Source organism: Rissa tridactyla, chromosome 10 (assembly GCF_028500815.1).
Source record: "Rissa tridactyla isolate bRisTri1 chromosome 10, bRisTri1.patW.cur.20221130, whole genome shotgun sequence".
NCBI lineage: Eukaryota > Metazoa > Chordata > Aves > Charadriiformes > Laridae > Rissa > Rissa tridactyla.
In genome coordinates, this window is record NC_071475.1 from 16341358 (window position 1) to 16364422 (window position 23065).

The 23065-nt window shown below is 56.7% G+C and overlaps 1 protein-coding gene across 1 annotated transcript in view; it reads right to left on the reverse strand.

Annotated features, from left to right (window-relative positions):
- PLXND1 (plexin D1) overlaps positions 1–23065 on the reverse strand; it is an 89408-nt gene that overhangs the window by 60889 nt on the left and 5454 nt on the right. The window contains exons 2-3 of the mRNA XM_054216450.1: positions 20688–22088; positions 1979–2155 (exon numbers count right to left, since the gene is read on the reverse strand). Coding sequence (XP_054072425.1) covers positions 1979–2155; positions 20688–22088 — 1578 coding nt within the window. The remainder of the gene's footprint in view (positions 1–1978; positions 2156–20687; positions 22089–23065) is intronic.

Here is a 23065-nt window from a genome sequence, read left to right on the forward strand (position 1 = left end):
GCCTCTGCTCTCTAAAGTCTGGATTAATTAATTAACATAGGATTAATTAATTCTTACACTAGAGCAGCACCGACATGTCCTAGTAAGATAGCACAAGCTCAAAGCAAAAGGCTTTCCTCTGCTAAGAACCATATGCAAGCACTACAAGCTACTGTGCAGAACAAGAAGGGAACTGTCATTATCCCCATTAAAAGCTGGCTATCCCGCTAAATAATTTGCCTGGGATCACCCAAGACGTCCATGAACTGAGTCCCTGCGCCCTCCACTTTAGCTTTGCAATCATCTTCTCCACCTTCTTGCTGAGATTTGCTCGACTTTGGGTGTTTCTCGTGGCTGTCCCTGCGTCCCTCTGCCTCCTGGGCTCCTTCACCCCATGCTTTCCCTGCGCAGGCACTTTCCCCGGATCCCCGCAGGCTGCGGGAGATCCCCCGCAGCGGGGCAGGGACCACAGTCCTCTCACCAGAGCGGGGCCGGGGCGAGCTGCAGGACACGTGTTGCCCTGGCGCTGGCGAGAGCAGGGTGCGCTGAGCCCTGGGTAACCCCCCGCGGCACCTTGTCCACGGGCTCCCAGACCCGGACACGAGGGGACTGGCCATAACAGACCCTTCCCATCCTGCGTCCTTCAAGGACACTGCACCCTGGCACATCTTGCCCTGGCCACCGCTTCCCCAGCGCTGTTCCTCCTTTAACCACTGCTGGACGTGTCTCTGATAACGGCCCTCGCGAAATGCCCGTCTGCAGCCTATCTGATTAATTCGCCATACACACCCCCGGCAGCCATAATTGCTGCTGGCGGGAGCTGGTCGAGCACTATTTCTGCCCCTTTGCTGTCTTTTCTCAGGCAGCAAATCTGAATGATAACTCACGCAAAGTATCTTGTATCCCGTGCCAAATAACAAGGAGCCCCGAAGGTAAAAGGGCTTCTGGTTATGCAGCTGTGTTGTAGAATTAGATTAGAGCTATCTGAGCAAATTATCCCAGCAAAGGGTAGCCAGGAGCCTCTCCCTAATGGAGGCTCAGCTGATAAGGCTGCTTTCTCAGAGATGATAATGGAAGCAGAGCTGTTAATACTGTGTGAACACGGGCTGCGCTGCGTGTGGCATGTGCCTCTCCAGCCCAGTGCACCTGGCTGGGGTGCCAGTTTCCTCCCACCCCCACGAATTACCTGCCCCTGTGGGCAAAAATCAAAGCAGTGAGTTTCTTTGTGCTCATTCCCACATTTTTGCCAGGAGCATTTGGATGCAAGGGAAGAGATTGGATCAGCTTTCTTCTCTCCAAGCATTTTGATCCAATATTCCACATTATGCACCACTAACCCCAGGCTGAGACAACGCAGGTATCGGCTGTGTCTGCTCCAGGGCTTTTTTTCCCCCATCTCCTCTATGGACTTTTGATGCTGAGAGTACACCAAAGTGTCGTGGCTGGCTGCAATCAAAACTTTTTTTGGCAAACTTTAAGCTAAAGTTACTGAAACCTTGGCCTGGTGTCTTGGCTCTGGAGCCAGGGTATTGCATTGCCCCACGTTGCCTTTGGCACATCATGTAAAACAGATACTCCATCAGATGCACAGATTCACACCTGCTTTGGACTCAGCTGTGATGAAGCAGCTCTCGGTGATTCCCCTGTCTACATGGAGCCTTCAAAAGCCATCAGCTCAGAGGGAGAATTTATTAGAAGAGCTGTTAATAATTAAATGCCGCACAATAACATTTCCAGCATAGGGTTCATGAAGAACACCCTGCTCGCATGGCAGCCTCAAACAGTAATTAACGGCCACCAGTCACCAGGCGGCATATATCACCGTACAGATTACGGCAGCATCCAATTACTCCTTCGTTGCCAAACGAAAGCAGATGCTCAGACAAACTCGACAACATTGTCCTCTGTGCAACCAGAGGTGCTGGAAGGGGGAGCCCCACCACCCCCCTGTTCCCCCGGCCCTGCCTGCCCCGTGCTGGGGCTGCCGGGCTCCACTTGCCTTCAGGAGTCCCCCGCTGGCGGTGCCCAGGAACACGACGGTGTAGTTGTTGACGCTGGCCACCGCCACCGCGGTCAGGCCACTGTAGGTGAAGACAGGGGTGGCTGTGATGGGGTTCACGATGGCCAGCGGGTGCTGGAGGTGCGCGGCTCCACAGTCCAGCTGCTCCGGCTGCAGCTGCGGAGAGACAGGCACATCAACGGGCTGCGGCAAACCCAGCGGTCCCCCCGGTGTCACTGTCTCGGACTCAGTGCGGACAAACTGCTGATGGGGAAAGCTCCTCACTACCGAGTCATGGAACAGGCAAATGCAGCGGGTTAATACGGGAGCAAAGAGCTGTAACAGAGCCTCCTTTGTGCTTGGCAGATCTACCCTCCGAGCCAAATGCAGACCAGGCTTTGCTGGAGATGCGCTGCCAGAGGAACAATGCCCTTGCCCATGCTACGGCCAGGATCAGGGCAGCACCAGGAGGGTGTCCTCCAGCCAAAGGCCCATTTACTGTAGCAGCACCCTCACCTCAACACAAAACTCTGGTGCGATGGTAAAAGGGACAAGGGGGTTCCTTGCGCCCTTCTCCCACCGAAACCATCCAAGGTCTCTTCTCCAGCACAGCACTGGAAGCCCCTCGCCAGTGGGGGCCGCGCCACAGGGAGGTTTCTCAGGCTGCCGAAGACGGGCCCTGCCCAGCGGCCGCCTGCCCTGGCAGAGGGGGCTGCTCTCCCCGCAGAGACCCCTCTGCCCCCAGCGCTGCGAGGGATCCCCCAGCCCACAGGGCAGCGCTTGGGACCAGCGCGGGGCAGCACACGGAGCCGCTGCAACCCCACAGCCATCTCCGGCTCCTTCCCTCTCAAACACAAGGTGAGGCAAAAAGTTTCTCCAATAAGAGAACTCAAAATGTTTTTTCCCTGCAAGCAAGTGAGGAAGTGACTGAGAACAGAGCCAAGGGAGGGGAGGGGGGGAAAGAAGTTTGCTGGCAACTCTCAGGACTGTAAATCCTGGCTCTGATCTTGCTGCTACTGCAGACAACAGCAAAATTTCCACTGGTCTTCCACTGGGACGGGACAGGATGGAGGAGCTGCCGTGTAGGAGGAAGCACCACGCTGCAGGACATGCAGGGAAGAGCAGCGGCTGCAAAACTCTGCCCAGAAATGCTGGAGCCACCGTCCAGCCCCAGCCCGCCGCTGCTCGCCGTGCCCTGGGAAACACGCACAGCTGTGCCCTGTGCCCAGGACCACAAGGTGTTCATTGTTCACCTCTGGCTTCTGCTTCTGAGCTGTTCCTCAAAGCTCTGGGGCAGTGGGAAACGCCTTTGCTGTAGAACAGCTAAACCCAAGACAGCAGGATGGCGGGTGACACAGCTCAAGCGGGTGCCCGGCCCCGCAGGAACCAGTGAGAGTCTCTGCCGGCTCTGGGGCCGCCCCACACCAGGGCTGGCAACCGGGGACACGAGGCCAGTATCGAGGCTCCCATGTCGATTTGCTATGGGGTGCCAAGGGGCAAAAGCAGAGGACAATTGTTAAGGACCCCTCATGTGAGCCTCGTCTGTGAGCAGGCATTTGGCTCATTTAGCCCAAAGCAAGACAACAGACTTCACTATCCTGTGCTAAATTAATTAGCACAGTTGCTGCATGACAGCAGCATTTGGAAACGGGACTGATGCCTCCTATTCCTCCTACCCTGCCGAGATGCACCCAAGATTTATGACCGCTCTCACCCTGAGTCCTGTGAGACCCTCCTTAAAATTTCTGCTCAGACAATGTGGATGGATTCAACGACGTCTGAACATCACAACAGTCTCGCCGCCGACAATTTACCTGCCGTCACTCCTGCAGCGGCTTTTATGAAGTGCTGTGGGCACAGCTGAAGCCGTTCAAATGATGGGCATGTTTCAAGGGCCATTACCACATCATCTGCCCTGTCATTTCAGGCTCATCTTAAGAGAAGCCGCAATCGTGCTGTTACCCTCCCCGGGTGCAGGCTCGCAGCCGCGGGGCTGACATGCCGCCGGCCGCGGGCGCTCACCGGCTGCCCGAAAACACTCCGAATTACGGCCCTGACTGCGGGAAGCGCCTATGCACAACTCCAGACAGGAGACTGCTGGCGGATGGCAACCCACACCCCTAAAACTAAGCACATTTTATGCCTTACTGAGCTCAGTCGTAACATGGATATTCCTTCCAAAATCATCGTCAGGAGTGCTAATTTAAGCAGAACAAATGCAGGGATTTGAGGCTGTGTCTGTTAAGAAACTGGACCACGTGCCTCCACCGGGCAGGAGATGTTGACACCAGCCTGTTTGGCACAGCCCCTCCTCCCCGGGCTGGGCGCAGCAGGGCCAATATTTTAATTCCCTTATTACCATTATTATTTCATTAATGGAACCAGACTAAATCTTCAGCTCTCCCCTCTCTTCAGCCCCTTTAGGCGATCAGGCCAATCTTCAGGCCTCGCAGCGAGGGCTGAGACGCGAGCAGGACCACCACCGCTCCGCTCCGAGCCCGGACCCCGGCTTGGGTGCACCTCCCGTCTGGCACCTGTCCCCCCCCCGGCCACGACCACGTGTCTTGGGTTGGTGACACATTACAGCAACACATCCCTGGACAAAAACGCAGAAGAAACTTGCTAAAACCCAAAATGTATGCGAAGCAACTGGGCTGTGTCTGCGGGGGCGAGGGACGATGCCCCCCAGCCGGACCACCACAGGGCTGGTGACTCTCTGCAGTGGCCGGGATGGCCCGTGGGTGTGGGGACCGCAGGCCATGGCACTGCCCCCTCCTCCCATTTGCATGGGAGAAGACATGAGCAATTCCCACTGGGCAGGGTGTGAGGTGCAGGTGCCAGCCAGCTCTACGGCTTTTGCAGCAGCTGGCCAGCAAACGGCAACTCAAATATCTGGTGCCGCCACAGACCCACAGCATCCCCTGCCCCACGGCACACACAGAGACAGCACCCTGCGGGCGCGGGCAGGGCTGTCCCTGCCGCTGGACCTGCACGAGCGCGGTGCCACTCTCCAGAAACCACCCCAACCGCGGTCCCCTGTGCCCCAGCACGCACCAGACCCCGCTGCCACCGGTCGCGTCAGACGTGAAGTAACAAAGACTGATTTCAAAAACTTCCTCTGCTAAAGCGAGTGCCAAGCAGGAGACAGCACGCTCAGAGCTGCAGCTCAGTTCACATGGGACCGAGACGGAAGGATCAAGTGTTGTGGATGCAGGTGACTTCGCTAAATGCATTTTGCAGTTTTATGGCATTTCATTCTATTAAAAAATAAAATCACAGCCCAAATTCTTAAGTGTGTATGTTTCCCCCTGTAAGTGGGCAATGCAGCTTTTTTATACCATCCAGAGGACACGCTAGCCATTCATGCTTCTGATGTAATGGTCCCTTCATTCACAGACGGACCTTTAGAGATGCACTTGGGTTTATTTATTTGTCTAGGGGATGGTTATCTCTAGCCCCTCTTCATTACTCTTTACCAATATTAACAACCTGAAACTCACAAGGCTCCTTCCTGCTGGGAAACCAAGCACAGGCACCTCAGGCCGCCCAGTAGCCTGAGAGATGCTCAGCTACCCGGGGACCAGACCCCAGCGTCTGTCTCAGCCCGAGGGACACGGTCCTTTCTTCTCGCAGGTGGCCGAAATCACGGGAAGTGCCTTATCTGCTGCGCCTGCCTGCTTATAAATCATGTACTTCAGAGCTCATATCAGCGCAAAGTGTTTTCCACAGTAAACAGGATGTCGCTATTCTAACACAGGCCAAGCTTTATTTTGGCCACGTACATCCTTCCTCCGAAACACCTTTCTTCAAATGACATCAGCTCTTCCGACGGACGGGCAGGAGGAGACACATGGTGTTTCCCTCTCTGGGGTCCCAGGGTGGGGTGACAGGCTGCGCTGCTGCCATCGGTACACCGCAGCACCGAGGGGACACCTTAACCCTGTCACGTTACAGTAAACAGGATACGGCCACAGCACATCCTTCTGCAGGCACCAGGCAATCACTGCAGCTTGGGAAATCGCGCTCAAAGGCTGTGCTAAAAGGCTTTCTCCATGCGTAACGGGTTAAATCTCACTCCATCTTAAATCAAACTGCCCTACCCCGAAGTGGGGAAAGCATAAACATTAAGCTTTCTTCCAAAACCAATCTCTTTCCATCATGTGCATTTTAAAACAGCCCTGTGGGTATTTACTGTATTGCCACTATTTTTCAGCTACACGCTCTGGACACTCGGTAACTCACAGAAATACCGGGCGAGTCTAGATTCGAATCCTTCTGCACCCAAAACATTTGGCTCTGCCACTTTGACGCTAACGAAGAGCCACCTCGCCAGCGGGAGCCAGCCCATGGCAGCTCCGGCCGAGCCGCGCTGCCGTCACCCGCACACTTGCAAGAAGGGCGTACTCGGGATTTTCGCAAAATTTCACAAGTGATGCAAATTAACTCAAACCAAGGAGCCACATCTAAGAGGAGAGTTAGTCAGATTAACCCCTGAGCGGGATCGCAAAAACAAAGCGGAACAGAAATGAAAGATTTCCAGCCACGTCAGAGCTCAAGTTCAGCTGTTTTTGCGGTGCGCATTCAGTTCCTTATCCCAGGCCTAAAAAGAGCAGAAAAAGCGATTTCCCAGAATTTCCATTACAGCTCCGCGGCCCTGGGAGCTGTGCCCCAGCGGCATCCGCGCAGGATGTCCCTTCGGGAAGGAAGTCTGCTGGAAACAGAAGGAGGAAGAGGAGTGGTGAGGCAGCACTCAGGAAAACCATGAAACCTACTGATTTCTGCATCCTGTGTTTGTGACCTTAAAAATAGTTCTTAGGCAAAGATGGAGTTTATTTCTGAATCAAAAGCGGGCTGCAGTTCAGAAAAAAAGCCCTGCAGCTTTTGCTTTCAGCACGGCTTTCCCGATTCCGCTGCACCGGCTCTGGAGGCGCCGCGGAGCAGCAGAAGTGGGACGGGAGTCCGGCCCCTTTCATGCCTCGTATCAGAGCGGATTAAAGCGTTGGCTTTTAGCATGCCTGGAGTCCTGGGAAAATGACACAGCCAGCATCCGATAATCCGCTCCAAACTTGTTGATTTGTGGGACTTAGCCATCGCCTTCATAGGCTCAAAATTTGGCAGCTGCTCCTACACAACTGACATTTTCAGGCCATTAAAGTCTGTGATAAAAGGGCTCTAGTTTTATCTCTTGCCTTCCTTAACATAAACCATTAGGCTTTTATTAACGTTTAGGTATGACTCAGGGAAATCTCTGATCGCAGAGAGAATATTCAAAATAATTTGGATTCTGTCCGAAGAGAATAGCCGGACACGGACTCAAAGTTGAGCCGTAGACAGAGGCTGAAAACCAGCGCTGAAATATTGCACAGACACCGCAGGAGAAGGGGCAGAGGCAGCGATGGTGGCCAGCCAGCCCGGCATTACGCAGACTGAAAGCACAAGCCCTGCTCTGTGCCGGCAGAGCCCAGACCGGCCAGGGAACCCCTCCAGGCAGAGCCCATTCATCCCGCAGCCCCCCCCAACGCTGCCAGCAGTTTGTACACACAATCACGCGTTTATCTGCTGGAGTGTCGCAACCAGAGCTGTCAAAACCAGGCTTTTTGGGATGCCTGGAGGAAAATGTCATCCTCAGAAGAGGGCTCTACTGTTCAGGCACTTGAGACGTAAGCGGTCTCTAATTGTAGTGCTGCCGCAAGGGCAGGCATTACCACAGAGCCCCTCTAACTTCCCATCACATTTTTTAGGCAATGGGAGGCAAATCAACATGCACTCTTGGCCAGTCGAGGCACTCAGGCTGAGAACCTCTCATAAAATGAATCTTGCTGAATTTTCCTCAAGAATCATCCACACTAAGCAATCAGCCCCCCCATGGCACAGCAGACATCCTTAGAAAAAAAAAAATAAAGGTTTAAAATGAGAAATGCACCCTGGTTTCACTATTTACTCAGACCACAAGTTTCTCGAGCGAAGAAGCAGTGGTTTTGCTGTGTTTTGCACATTTGCACAGTGCCAGCCCTGGCTCTGCAAGCCACCAGTGTGACACCAGTAATGGGCTGCCAAACACCCCTCTGTCTGCTCGCAGTGGGAGCCCGGACCTGGCTCCACCACCACCACGCCTGCGGCTCCTCCAGCCCAGCGGCATCGCAACACGGCCGGGGCACGGTCCCGGGGGGAACTGGCACCCACCGACCGACACCAGGGGCCCGTCGGCGTCCATGGGACCTGCCCAGATGCTCCCTCGGCTGCAGCCCTCTCGGGACCTCTCGGCAACCCTCCGTGTTGGTTCATGCCCTGGGCAAGCACAGCGATCCACATGCAGCCCCACGCACCTCCCCCCGACACAGGTGACAGCTGGGACGAGCGTCACCTCCAGCCCCGGATCAGAAAAGTTAATGTCTTGCTGAAGAGGAGTAATTGCTAATGAAAAACTGCCACCAGACCCCCCCTCCACGCGGAGCACCATTCCCCGGCCGAAGGCACACCCGCCACGGCACCGCCAGCGGCACCACCAGTGCGGGGAGAGAAATGACCCTGTCAGCGCACCACAGACAAATGTCACCCCCGTGCCAAAAAGCGTTCCTTCAGCTTCTGCAGAGCTCCTGATGCCTGGCAGTTTTTCAGCCTCTTATCTTCATTTTTATTTTACAGGAAAGCTTTTTTCCCTCGACTAATAAAACTTGTTCTTCCCCCTCCCTGCTCTCAGCTCCAACCCTTTTCTTTCCTGCCAGCTCCTACCGTTCGCTCTCAGCAGCTCCACATGGGACATTCACCTGATTAAAACAACAGAGGAATGCAGGCTTGCGTCCCTCACATGAAGTGAGCGGAGCAAACCCCAGCGAGCGCAGACGGATGGCCACAGCAAGCACTCTGCACACGAGTGGTTCTCCTCTGTTCTGCGCTGCACAAGAATTACTCAGGAACCTGCACAGTTGGAGGCACGAGATGCCAGCAGCCCTGGGTGCCCAAGCCATCACGTCCTGCCCTTCACTGATTTCTGAGTTTTCAGCAACAGTCGAGGTGCGTGCCCGTTCCGAAGTGATGGGCTCATCAGACCACGTGCCTGAAGCCGGACTTGGGGCCAGAGCTGACCCAACGGGCTGAGCCCACCAGCCCCCCAAAAGCAAAAAGGGAAACTTTTCCAGTGAGTCTGCAGAGACACAGCCCTCCAGCCAGTTCAAGGCCAAGCCTTGAATTCTTAGATGCTGCCTGCATCTAAGCGGCAGCCGTTCACCTCTGCCGCGGCCGCAGACCTCAAACCACCAGAGGTGAGGTGGTTTGAAACGCCGGAAGATGCTCTCGGCGCCACGACTCAAACCCAGGCTCTGGCTGCAGCTCCAGCAGCGCAGCCCCGGGCAGACCTCCCCTGCGCTGGCTCTGCTGCGGCTGCAAGAGCCCATCGCAGGGGGTGACGCAGCCAAAGGATTGGGACGGGAGCAGGGAACTGCTGTCAAAACCAGCCCGTCTGTGATGGTGAGGCCAAAGCTTGACAACGGCTCGAACAAACACAGGCTTCCTGCAGCCACCCATCTTCCACTGTGTCGCTTCAGGTGCGGGAGGAAAGGGCGGAGGTGTCTGTAACAGAGCTCTCCTCCGGTGTTAGGGAGGATGTAAGAGCTCCAGGAATCCAACAGCGGCACCGACGCCAGACACCGGCAGTGTGATTATCCCCTCAGTTCCCTCCGCCACCTTCTCCTGCAGGAACTGGTTGGACTCGCGGCCACCCATCGCCCCACAAGCCACAACGCTGTCATGCCGGCCCCAAGGCTGAACTACTGGTAAAGATAGCGGAGGGCAACGCTGGCAGGACCAGCTCTGTGCAGCCCTCCCCCAGAACACCTTCCAGGAGGGCCCCTCCCTTGCTCCGCACAAGCCGGGGGTCTGGCTCCCACCAGCGCGTCACCCTGCAGGGAGCAGAACCAGCACGTGCGACTGCACGGGGAACTGCTCAAAGCGGAGAAACAGAAAGAAGCGGCAGTCTTTTAACTGAAATTGCACATCCTTCATGCCGCCAGGAAGACTGGTCAAGCTTATTATGTTAGCCTTCATCCTGCATTAAACACAATACTTCAGATTATACAATCAAATCCCCCAGGAATGGGCAGGCAGAGGGATTAGCGAACAACAGGCTCCAAAGGGGTTGTCACAGTCCAAACACCATGCATTTAAGCAGTGGGAGTTTGGATGTCCTTTAAATTCACCCCCGCTGGAAATGTGGCTCCTCTGCCCCGCTCCCCAGGGACAGGCGCGGAGCGGATCCCAAGGATGCCTGCGCCGCTCTGGAAGCCCAACTAACACGTCCCCCTTGAAACTGTTTGGAGAAAGATGCTTGATTTATTCAGGCTGTATTTTCTTAGCTGTTCTTTCCTTGGGAGAGCCCCCCCCCCTTCCACCACTCAAGCTGTGTTTCTCATTTACGTTGAGCTTTGGCTCCAGAAACCAATCCCAAACTATTCAAACTCCCTCCCACAGGGAAGAGTCCTGGGTGAACCATGAGTTTTGATCTCCAGGGGTTATTTTTTTATTATTGCTACTACAAACACTTAGCACTTTACATGCTCAAAGTGCTCTGACAGCATATCTGTGCAATTCTGGGCTGAAAAAAGCATCCATTAAAGTAACAACTTCTTACCTAACACAACTGGTCTTTTGCATGTGTCAGTTCAAATCTGCTTCATTTAGCAATAGTTTATAGTAAATGTTTTCCTGTATTTTCCTCATTAGTTCTGCCGAATCAATTAAGCTCTGAGATAATGAGCAGAACTCTACTCTTCTTTTATGCATCCTCGGTAAAATCTGCCTCTGAACGGCAGCACTGCCCCACGCCACCGAGACATTCTCCACGGGCACCGCTGCGCGCATCACCCGCTCCTCCATGGGCATCACCGCGCGCATCGCCTGCTCCTCCATGGGCACCGCCGCGCACATCGCCTGCGCAGCAGCCTCAGCACCAGCGTCCAGAAACAAAACAACGCCACTTGCTCCAGGCCCGCTGAGGTAGCTTGGCATGGAAAGGTTAAAGAAGCCTTTTTGCTCCTTAACCGAGCAAAAGCGGTCGCATTAAGTGACTAAGGCATAAAGATGGGTGTGCGGCAGATGCACTGCTTCCCCAGCTCGCAGGTGTACCCTTCCTCCACTCTAACACACGAGACAGAGACCTCTGCCCTCATTTGGGGAACTGAGAAAACTCAACAGGTTAAATGGATGGTTATGGAAAGTGAGAAGAATTAAGGTGTGAGCTCCTGTGGCCTGTGGCCACGCTCTCCTTTCGCAGGCAGCACCTGTACGAAGCGCGAGGTACCTCCAGGCATCTCTCTGAAAGCACTGTGCTTGTTGACATGCCAGTATTGCACCTCCACAGTGCTACAGAGTCATTTTTGGAGGTCCTCCCTTCCCACCCTGCCACCCCCCCCATTAGGAAATTAGGGTCAGAGGAATAATTTCAAAATTTATTAAAAATCAATGGTCCTACTGGATTCAGCAACTGAGCACCTCTCTTATTTGGTTAAAGCATGGAAGTCTTTCCTTTTCTCTACCATTTTATATTTTGTCTTCAAGATTTGTAGAAACTGATGTTTCCAAAGCTGTTCGTCCCAGGGCAGGGGGTTGGAACTAGATGGCCTCTAAAGGCCCTTCCAACCCAAACCATTCCATGATTCTATGATCCACTGAGCTCTGCAGCTAACTGTGATACCAAACCTCAGGAAGAAATGACACGACAGTTAGGAGAACCCAGGGGCATAACATGGCAACCCCAGCTCCTCCCCAAAGCTTGAAACCTTTCTTCAGCAGCTTATTTGACAGTGGCCAAGGAGCCTTTCCACAGCAAGGGAGCCCCGGCGTGCCGGACAGCCGGCAGAGTGCTCTCCCGGCAGGGGGAATCCCAGGAGGGATGTGCGGGAACTTCCACCCATCCCAGTCTCCCGCCACGCGGCTCAGCCCAGAGACACGCGCGAGTCAAACCAAGCGGAACAGTGTGGGGACGAAGTCATGTGTTGCTCTCCAGATGTGGATGTCTGTCGTCTCAAGCAGAGACTTAGCCACAATTTCCTTCCCACTTAACGACCTGCCACACTGACTGCCTTGAAAGCCCGACCTGAGCCCGCTCCCTGCATGAGCCAGTTCCCAGAGCTGGGTCCACCACTCTCCGAGGAACCACGTGCAACAGCACAGCAGCCCTGGTGCCTTTGTACCGCTTGGAGTTCACATCTGGAGACATACTGAAGGATGACGGGGACTCATGAGTCAAAAAACTTTGGAAACCGCTATTTTATATTACATTTTAAACCCCTCATGTTTCACATCTCCCCTTCTTCATCGAGTGCTATCACTATACTGTAAACTTTTCCCAACTCTTCCTAAAAAGATCACTGTACACACAGCCGTTTTCTAGAAGATGCCAGGTTTTCAATGGCCCCTTTTAATTAGGCGGTCCGCCAGAGATGGCTTTTGGCCACTAGCAGCTCACAACCCATTGAATCTTGGCAGCGGTCAGCAGACAGTGGGATGAAAATCCGATAGCCGAAGGGTTTTTGCTCCAGAAGGGAGCAGTACGAAGTAGCATAATACTTTAAACAGAGATGAGACAGGAACAGGGAGAAAAGTTCCAAATTTCCTTCAAATATTAGAGTTACATGTTTGCAAAATCCAGACTTTCAGGAAATTTTGCTTATGGGTTAGAATCGAAAGATTCGTATTCCAGTGCCACTTGCAATGCCTTAAGCTGCAGAACTATTGTCAGAGCAACGACTCTCCAATGGTTTGGGCCCAAAAAATGGGCAGCCGTGTTCCAGCAGCTGGTCCCGCCAGGGCCGGGCCGCTGCTGCCCAGCATCAGCCACCTCCCACCAGCAGCGCCGCTGGCACAGGTTTGGTGGCCGCAGAGCCAAACGTAGGCCTGCAGCTCCACTGAGGGCTGAGACTTGAGCTGGGGTTTGTGCCCTGGACTCCAGCAGCCCCACCACGAGCCCTGAGCTCCCGCTGTGTCCCGCAGCCACCGCTCGTCCCCACGGTGGCACCCATGTGAGCACGGCAGCAAACCAGGGGACTGGGACTCTGGCCATGCCGCCTTCAGAATGAGATCCCCGGTATGGAAAAAAGCCTGAATATCCAAGTTCCTATCCTGTGAATATCCTAACCCCTATCCCTATCCTACCTGTGAATATCCTAACTCCTATCCCATTGCCCAGCTGAGAAACACCCGAAGGCAACATCCCTCTTGTCCCTCCCCTGGCTTGCAAGGCTGTGCTCATCTGTGCTCATCCCTTCCTCCAAAAAACAATGCCCCCTGGACTGGAGAGGAAGGCACAAGGGCTGGCAACAGCGGGTCGGCTCTGCTCAGAGCATGAGCCGTCACTGCTGCTCCGCTGCTGCTGCAGGACACCACTGTCCCCGTGCGTTCCCGTCCCTGGGCCCAACCCCCAGCACACATCTGTGCGAGGAGCCAGCGTACGCTCCCCACGCTGGACAAGCCCCACTGACGCTCAGCGGGTAACGAGGCGAAATCATCACGAGCTTTGACATCAGGCTGCTCAACAGCGCACCACATCTAACGGGGGCTCATCCAGGCTCTGTTTGATATGGGCCTTCTGGGGAGCGGCCGTCCCACGCCCCCGCCGGCCTCGCTCCGCCGGAGCAGTGGCTGCCAGCAGAGCTGCCATCCAGATGTTAGAAATTAGTACTGCTCCCTCTGCTCAAAAATGTCAATAAACTCTACCAATCTCTCGAAGTAGGAGATTGCCATAGACAGTCTGCCACCTCCTCCACTTGCTGCAAGGTGTTAGATCCCAACTTGAAAAGAAAACAACTTGCAATAATTTCTTTACCGACTCAACAAAAAAAAAAAAAAAACCAACAACAACAAAAAAGGAAATAAAGCAAAGCAAGGCTGATCGCTCCTGCAGATGCAGTGGTCAGTTCACGCCCCCTGCCACGCCGTGCCCCTGGGTAGGTGTGCTGGGGATGGTGACACAGCAGCATTTGGGACCTCAATTCAAATCCTGACACTGCCACCCATCTGATCAACAACAAGGCATCGACCGGGCGGTCTCTTACCACCTCCTTCCCCCCTTGAGAAGAGGGTGATAAGGCTCCCTGTCTGTGCCAAGGGTTCAGGACGACGATGGGCTCTGTGAGTGCTCGGGGCTGCAGCAGCGCCGTGGCACAACCCTGCTGCCCCCGCGCAGGGGCACAGCAGAGGCAGGGACGCCTCCGGGCATCACCACCCGCACTGGGCCGTGGAGCCGTTTCTTCCTCCCATTCAAGAACGCTGACCCCCGTCCATCACCTCCTCGGTGCAGACAAGCGGTCACATGCCTGCGCGCAATCCCTGCAGCTGGGGAGCCCCCGGCCACCATGGGCCAGCCCGCACGTGCCGCGCACGAGCCCGAGCTGGGAGGTGCAGGCACGCGGCTGTAGGTAGCGCGTGGTGGCGTTCAGGTGGTTATAATTGATTGTTTCCAACCGCTGCTGGTGCAGGCTTGCCCCGCGTTTGCATTAAATTACCACAGCCAGGGGCTCAGACCTATTATGTTTCCAACAACTTGCTGGAAGAGGTCACCAGAGCAGAATGTCACAACGGTGCAGTTGCCTGAGAGTTTAAATAGACGCCTAATGGGATTTTCAAGGCGTAGCGAGGTGTTTTTACAGCATGCCCAGGCATCCGTACACATCTCTAAGTGCCTTATTCACCTCTCTAGGTGCCCCCAGCCCCACCAATCTTCTCTCTCAATCACTATAAAATAGGCTTTGAAAAATCAGACAAGAGATGGGAAATCCCTTGATTTCCACCCTGCGAGACCCCACAGCTGAGCTAGCGCCCGTCGGGGCTCCCGGGGAGCAGGTTCACGTTCCTGCGTGGGAGCCAAACGCCTGCCCTGGAGAACTTCTGGGGCTACACGAATAAAAGTGGATGAAAACCCCCAAATGAAGGGAGATATGATCACCACCTGTGTATGACTGTATGAGCAGCCCACAGAGTGCTCTGTGTCCTCCCGGCCATGATGGACCTCCACGTGCAGCACTGGACTTGGCCAAAACGATCCTTTTCCTGTCTTCCACCTAAACCATTATTTAGTTACAGGAGATTTGATGAGCTCAATGGATCAAAATTAACCTGAACTCCTAGCTACCTAGAATAACGAGGTCTGTGCAGCCAGCTGCAGATATGGCTCTCCAGAAACCCAGGACCTAAACTGCACAACTGCTGCCTTCCAGGCGCAGAAACCTCTGCCGCTTCGACCGAATTCCCCTTTGCAATCTGGGATCTGTTTGAGCTTGAGATGCAAAGCAGGGGCGAGCCCGGGGCCCCGGCATGCGCATTCCCACCACCCACCTTCGGCTCGGGGGCACCCAGCCGCTCCCCAGGAGACACCCCCCACTCAGCACAAAGTGCCAGGGCTGCGCCGGCCCCCAGGCGCAGACAGCCCCCGGAGCCCAGCCTGCCTTCCTGGGGAGGGTGAGACTCACACGGCGCCTGCCCCTGGCTCCCAGCCGCCTGCCCGCGTTTCAGCTGCAAGCAGAAGGTCGTACTTCCACATCAGTTCCCAAGGGAGGGCACCCAAGGGTCGGCCAGGTGAGAGGCAGAGCAGGCACGCAGGACTCGGACGGTGGTTGGAGGGACACCCCCTTCCCACCCCTCGTAAAACAACATCCAGAAGCAAAACAGACTACGGCGATACAACAGCACGGCGCAGCTGCGCGGTGACGGGGCATTTGCACCTTCGGGTGGGTGCTAGCGGTTCCAAACACAATGCGTTCCGCGAAAAGCAGAAATTAAGTCTGCTACAAGAACTCCTGCCTCATTTTTAATGTACAAATTAAGTGTAAATTCCCAGTTTCCTTTCTGTGGCTAATCCTCCGGATTTACTTGAGTAGATGTAAGGTTAGAGCACATTTATTTTCATGTTTGGAATTTCTAAATTAGTATAAACCAGCACTTCAAAGTAACTCAGCTCCTATAAAACCCAATCCCACGGAGATGCCACAGTATATTTGGACAGTAAGTAGATGCTTTGTCATATTCCCACGTGTATATGAGGTTTTTTTTCTTTGGGAACATTTTCTGACTTGTTTCAAACCACATTTCTATGCCCAGGCATACATATATACTGAGACTGTTTACACAGTCTACCCAAGGAGTTCGTTTTATTTAACAACCCGTTACAGTAAAGCTCACTGGTGGGTATCTCATCATTACACCACAAAACACTGTGCTCAATGAGCATGCAGGATCTGACACAAAGCCACAAGAGCCAGAAACTTGAGAATTAACGCTGAAACGCATCATTATCCCAGGCCGCCGTGCCTATGTTTTTTAGCATAGGAAACAAACCGGATTTTCAGCCTTTTTTGAGTTGCAGACCCCAAAACATTTCCCAGGAGAGCTGCGGATCCCTGGCTAGCAAATCTAAGTCTGACGAATACACGTCTGCTTTCCCTGGTTACCTCTCTGGGAGGTTTTAGACAGGGAGCGTGGAGTTCGGTGCGGAAACCACAGAAGACGAGGAGTCGGCGCAGCCGGGAGCGTGGGATGGGGTTCCCAGCTCAGCCTTTCCTCAAGCGTGCTTCTTCGTCGCGTGGTCTGTGTTATTCTGTCTTAAACTCAGACCCCCGTGTCAGCCACCGCTTGGACGCCCAGGGCAGGGAGCTTTGTAGAAATGCCTGGAAATCCGCATTTGCTTGCCCCTCTGCTGCGGCCGCCGCTGGGAGAGTGGGGCTGGGACCGCTGCAGGTTGGAGCAGCACAAAGGCGCCCGGTCCGTCCCCTCACCCGAACGCTGGCCTGAGGGACAGGGTGGTGGCGAGAGGTTGCCAAGGGGGTTTTTTCCCCCTGGGATGTGGCAGCGATGCAGCACGGCCATACCTTTATGTTCACTGGCGCCAAGGGGAAGGTGCTGGGACACCCTGTGTGGCCGCTCCTCTCGGGCCATCGGGGTGCCAGGGACAGGGTCCGGCTGCTCTGCTTTTGCAAGGGCTCTGGCGTACCGCAGCTGTCCTGTGCTCCGGCCACGCAGCCGGCCTGACCTTCAAACCTACTGGACCATGATCCTGCTGGGGCAGAACAGTCCAAATATGAAGTAAACCCAGTGTCCTCGCAATTTGGTAAGCTCTGTCAGCACGTTGCTGCAAGTGACGCTACAGACAGTCTGCGACAGAGAGCTCGTACTGCTCCTCACTCCTGGGGGCACGGGTCACAATTCCACCCGGGCTTCCAGTGGGCAAAACACAGTGACTCCATGCAAGTATTTCATTTTAACTGCATGCGTCACAAAGACAGCCCAGCATTTGACACAAAATTCATTATAAAAAGCTATTTCTGTTGAGGGAAAGCAATCCTAGCACTCACCCACTCACTCACGGTACAAGAACCCAATCAAACCAGATCCTTCCCTAATATATCCTCCTTCCCCTAAGCTGCTGCTGCTAATTCACCTCCTCGGTACGTGACTTTTCAGCAGCATTCATTGAGAACAACCAACCAGCCTCCACTCCTGACCCAGACCATCCTCCTCGGCACGTACTCTCCACGTCTCACAAAGCCGTTAAGCATGTGCTTAATTGCAAGTCAGCGCTTCCATCAAAGCGAGGAGCCCGTTCCCAGGCCGAGCTGGTGGCTCCCCTTGCCCAATAGTGGGGACGCAGACTAACCGGCCACCCAGGCTCCCCCGCACTCTCCCTAGCGCCGCCCGCTCCCCGCAGCCCCCTGCCCCACCAGTTCCACACCGGCACAGCGGGAGCCGGACAAGCGGCTGCCACCACGCCGACTGCAACTGCACAGGGACGAATCCCCTCCATCCAGTGCCAGCCTCCCGTCGCCTCCCATCGGACCCCTTGTCACGATGCTGTGGGGTGATGAGCCTGGCCTCTTGCCGGCGAGTGCTGCCACGGGGACGGCCAGCATGCCACGGGCCTGCTGCCGAAACCCATCACCGGCGGGCGAGGGCTGCAGGTCCCTGGCTGAGTCACAGCCAGTGCTGCAGGAGAGGAGCATTCAATTAGACAGAAGAGCACACAAGGGGGCAATGATTTTCCTTTCACACCGCATTATGCCTAACAGCCCGTGCTCCGTATTTATAACAACCGACTACTTCAGCCTAACGTGCGCTTGGAATGAATCAGGCCATCATTAGGTTTTTATTTTTTCTTCCAGAAGGAGCTTAAAACCCAACCACCTAGTCCACGGGAAGAACTAATGAACCACAATTTTGATAATACTGGAGCACCTATCACTGACACACGGGCAAAAGAAAACCTGGAAGCCCACCAACGGGTGGAGAAGTGGAGCTCACAACGGGAAGGCAGCTAGATGCCGATCTGCTCCACCGAACCAGCTGCTGCTTTAATACATTTTCCTGCTGCGTTCCCAGGGCTGGGACACAAAATGTATTAGAGTATTTCATTGTCTTGAAGGTGGAAATTGATGTTGGGTTTTTGCGGCACAAAGAAACACGATATTACAACTCTTCTCTTGACACTGCCACTCTGGGACTTGAAAACGAAAACAGCTTGTTAACTTGTTGGCAATTCTAATGATTAAGTAAAAGGCAAAAAAAATGAAAGGCTCTCCTTCTGACTGGTAGGAAGACTTCCCAGCAGGCTTGGTCAGCGGTTTTAGAGAAATACGCTTCAAATATATGGGAAGCGTAGAAATACTAGGCATGAATGAATATTAATGGTGTGCTTCATTTGTATCCTGCTGTACTTGACATCAAAGGATCTCAAGGCAGCTTTACAAATGTAATCTTACGCTACATGTGAGTTAGGTTTCTGAATAATAGTAATAAATATAGGAGTACGTGGCAAATCAGGAAACTGAGGCACCTCAGGTCAAATGACTGGTTCAAGGACAGCGACACTGCAGCAGCGTCAGTTGGGACCAGAGCCCCGTTTTCCCCATCCACCCTATATAACCACCAGCCGCACTGCTGCCTCCATGTAAACAAATTTTCTCACAGCCTGATCTCACCACAATGGTAAATACGGAGGGTTTCTACTGACTTCTATAGGATTGGAGAGGCTCGGTGATTTCTAGCTTGCTCCTCCTAACCTCACATCCCTTATCGTTTGCCCCTTCAAGAACACAGCCATCCTCCACCGACTGCCTTTGTGGCACCAACCGACAACACACTCCTTGCCTTCCTCGCCCACCCAGGGAGCACCCAGAGAGGGGCTGCTACCAGGAGCATGCTCTACAGCGCAACAGCCAGACCCAAAGACGCAGTGAAATGTCATTCCTGCGCTAAGCCTCCCTGGAGTCGCTAGGGAATCAGCTGGCTAAATATCTTACTGTATATAGCACTTTGAAAGTACAAATATTAGCCGTGATTATCTTCCCTACTGAACAAGAGTTAGAAAACCCAGCATCTTCCCAACAGATCTGGGGCACTGGGGAAGCTCAAGGGAAGCGGGTGTCTTTCTGCCATTGACTTTCGGTTACAGCTAGGCCGTTAACTCTCCAAGCAGCTCCACAACTCTCAGCCCCTCTTGACCCGCCTGGCAGAGACAGTTCAATCCTGCGCGGGGCTGAGGATGCTGAGCTTCAACCACAGCCAACAAGAACTGCGGGTGCTTTCTCGTCCCGTAAATAGGATTCCTGACTCCCAGTGACTCCTCTGAGAGCAATCACCACGCCAAGGCTTCAGGACTGGGCTCCCAGTGTTTAACGTACCAAGTCTTTGTGGAATTAACTCAAAAGCCAGGACAACTACCAGATTTCCTGGCTGTCAGGCAGCTTGTACTTTGCCACCAGGGAAAAACTATTCAACTTTGCTAGAATAGGTCTATGAACCAGTGCATTAAGAGTACATATTTTAACACAGCATGGAGATGCCACACTAAACACTTCGGTTACCATGGGAAACCTTTCTCTCTTCGCCACTGGCACTGCACAGGGAAGCCCAAGCCCAAACGCTCTATCTTGCCTTTGAAATCAAACAGATGTTTTTACGATCTTTGATGGAGCTGAGTTATGCATCCTTCCCAGAGGAAGGGAAAAATGCAGTGTTAAAGCAGCCCTTCTTTCTTTCTCTTTTTCACAAGCATCGCATATCTTTAGTGAAAGGGAAAACAGGCGTCTTTATCTGGCACTAACATCTACGGCCACTTGGTAACAAATTGTGACAATGGCAAACTTTTACCCCGAACGTCAGGAAACAAGGCAGCCTGTGTGCGCCGGGCTGTCCGGCCGCGGGCCGGGCCGGGCCGTGGGAAGGCATCGGGCGGGCGGCAGACGGGGAGCGGGGACAGCGCGCCGTGAGTCACCGGCTCACCGGGAACGGGCCGTGGGAACGGCGGCGTCCCCTGACACATGGGGGGGGGCGGTGTCTCCCCCGCGGCCCACGCACGGACACACACGCGTTCTCTGCTCGGTACGAGCCCCGCCGCACGCCTGCCGGCGGGGGGGGGCTGCCGGGACCACTTTGACGGGGTGACCCGGAGCGACGCGGGGAGCGCGGAGCGGGGCATGGGGACAGGAGCGGGGAGAGAGGAGAGGAGCGGAGCGGGGTACCGGAGCCGGGTACCGGAGCGTACCCGCCCGCCCGCAGCGCCTCCGGCCGCGGGACGCGCTCCCGCCCGGGATAACGGCGCGGTGGCAGCAGCAGCGGGACGAGACGGGACGGGACGGGACGGGCCCGCCGCCTCCCGCCGGCCCCCCGCACCCGTCCCGTCCCGGGACGCCCCGTCCCAGCTCCCCCCGCCGCCGGCAGGTGCCCGTACCTGTATGTTGCGCTTCTCGCAGGCGGGGCCGGTGCCCTGCACCACGCTGTCCAGCACGGTGACCATGCCGGCGGCCGGGCTGACGAAGCAGGAGTTGCGGGCAGCCCGGATCGTCTCCTCGATCTCGGCGAAGCGGAAGACGCAGAGCGCGGACTGCGGCCGCCCCCCGCCGCCGCCGGCCCCGGCCCGCTCGAAGACGCCGAAGAGCAGCTCCTCGGCGGGCGGCGGGCCCGGAGCGGGGGCGGCGGGGCTGCTCCAGGCCGCCCGCGCCGGGAAGACGGAGACCAGGCGGGTGAAGGCGTCGGCGGCGCCGCCGCAGCGCAGCCCCAGCTGGATGTAGGACTCGGTCAGCTTCTTGGTCTCGCCGCTGCCGTTGAGGGTGGCCTCGGCCGGCTCGCCCAGGCAGATGCGGGCCAGCAGGCTGTGCGAGGGGCTCTCCTTGTCGCCCGCGTTGGCCTCGCTGTTGAGCGCCAGGTAGGCGTAGGGGCGGCGGGCGGGCGGCGCGGCGCCGCGCTGCAGGAAGGCGCGGACGAAGCTGAGCTTGTGCCGCGCCTTGGCGCCCTGCTTGATCTTGAAGATGTTGTCGTCGGAGGGGTTGATGTCGAAGGTGAAGAGCTTGGCCAGGTCGCCGCGGGCGTTGAGGGCGCGGATGGCGATCTCGGGCGTGTTCTCGAAGCGGTGGTCCTCCAGGCTGCGGTTGCGGGGGAAGAAAGGGCTGCCGAAGCCGGTGTAGGTGGCGGCCACCAGCAGCCGCGCCCCGCCGCCGCCGCCGCCGCGGCGCAGCACCAGCCCCACGGTGGAGGCGTTGGGGTGGTTGGCCGCCACGTTCAGCATGCTGGGGAAGACGGTGACCGGGTCGCTGCCGCCCGGCGGGAAGCGCACGGCCACCGCCGAGATGTTGGCCATGCTGCGCAGCTGGCAGAGGCCCTGGTAGATGGAGCCGCAGACGACGAGGACGCCCTGCTCGGGGTCGGGCTGCAGGATCTTGTTGTAGTTGTTGGTGAGCACCTTGGGGTGCTCGCAGGAGGCCTGCGGCAGCTGCGGCGCGTGGCAGAGCGGGCTGTCGAGCACCGGCCCCACCGCCGCCTCCGCCTCCAGCGCCAGCTCGCCCCCCGACAGCTGGAACAGACGGTTCACGGCCGCCAGGTAGACGCGGGACCCGGGGCCGTCCAGGGCGAAGTTGTTGGTGGGGGTGGGCGAGAGGAACTTGCGCTGCACCTCCAGGCCGGCGGCGCGGCCGGGCAGCAGCGGCAGCAGCAGCAGCAGGAGCGGCAGCAGCGCGGGGGGCCGCGGCTCAGCGCCCGCCGGAGCCAGAGCCATCCCGCCGCCCGCGCCGCCGCGCCGCAGAGTGCACGGGCCGGCCGCCGAGCGGCGGGAGGGGCCGGGCCGCGGGGCCGCTTCCTGCGGAGGCAGCGCCCGCCGCCGAGCCGGGCCCGCGGGAAGTGGCGGCCGCGGCGGGTACGCGGGTGCGCGGCGCTGCGCGGCGGGTGGCGGCGGGGCGCGCTGGCGGCCGCGCCTCCCGCCCGCCCCCCGCCCGCCCCCGCGCCCGCCCTCTCGCCGCTGCTGGCGGGTCCCGGTGCCGGCCCGTCATGTGCGGGGAATGAAGTTACCGGCGCTCCCCCGCGCCGCCGGCCGGCCGCGCACCGGGCAGCAGCGGGCAGGGCGGCGGCCCCCGGCCCGGGAGCGGCTCCGCCGGGGGGCTTCCCGCCTTTCTCTGCGCGTTTTCGAGCAGAGGGGGCCGGGGGCGGGGGGAGAAGCACTGTTCCCCTGCGGAGCAGCACGGCGAGCCGGCGTAGAGACCTCCCCGCAGCCCCGTGAGCTGGGCGCGGGGCAGAGTCGCGGGGAAGCGGCGGTCGGGCTGGCCCACCTCGGGACAGGCAGCGCCTGGAGGGGACGCACACGCCAAGCCCGTCCGGGAAGGGTGTCCCCCGGGGTGTCCCCCTAGCCCCCCTGCCGGCCCGGCGCTATGGGCTGCGCGCCTGGGGGGAGCGGGGGGGCCGAGGCGTCAGCACGGCCCCGGGACACCGCCCCCGACGGCCTGGGGTCGGCCGCGGCCCCGCTGCCGCCCGCCCGGGGGGGTTCAGCTCCTCGGGGAACGGGCAGGGGGCGAAGCGCAGGCCTGCGCGGCCCCACCCCGGAGAAGCTTTGCCCGCACGGCTCGCCAAAAAGACGAGTTCAAAATAGGACTGTGCATCTCCTCTGCCCTCCAACGGGCTCTTTCTTAACTGTGGAGAAAAAAAAAGGCAGCGAAAGAAGTGATAATATTCCCAAATTCCACCCACTGGAATCCCCAGCGGGGGGAGCAGCCCCGAGGCAGCGCAGCCTCTGATCCACCCTCCCTTATCGGCGTGGGAACGCACCACCTGCGCGGTGGAGGT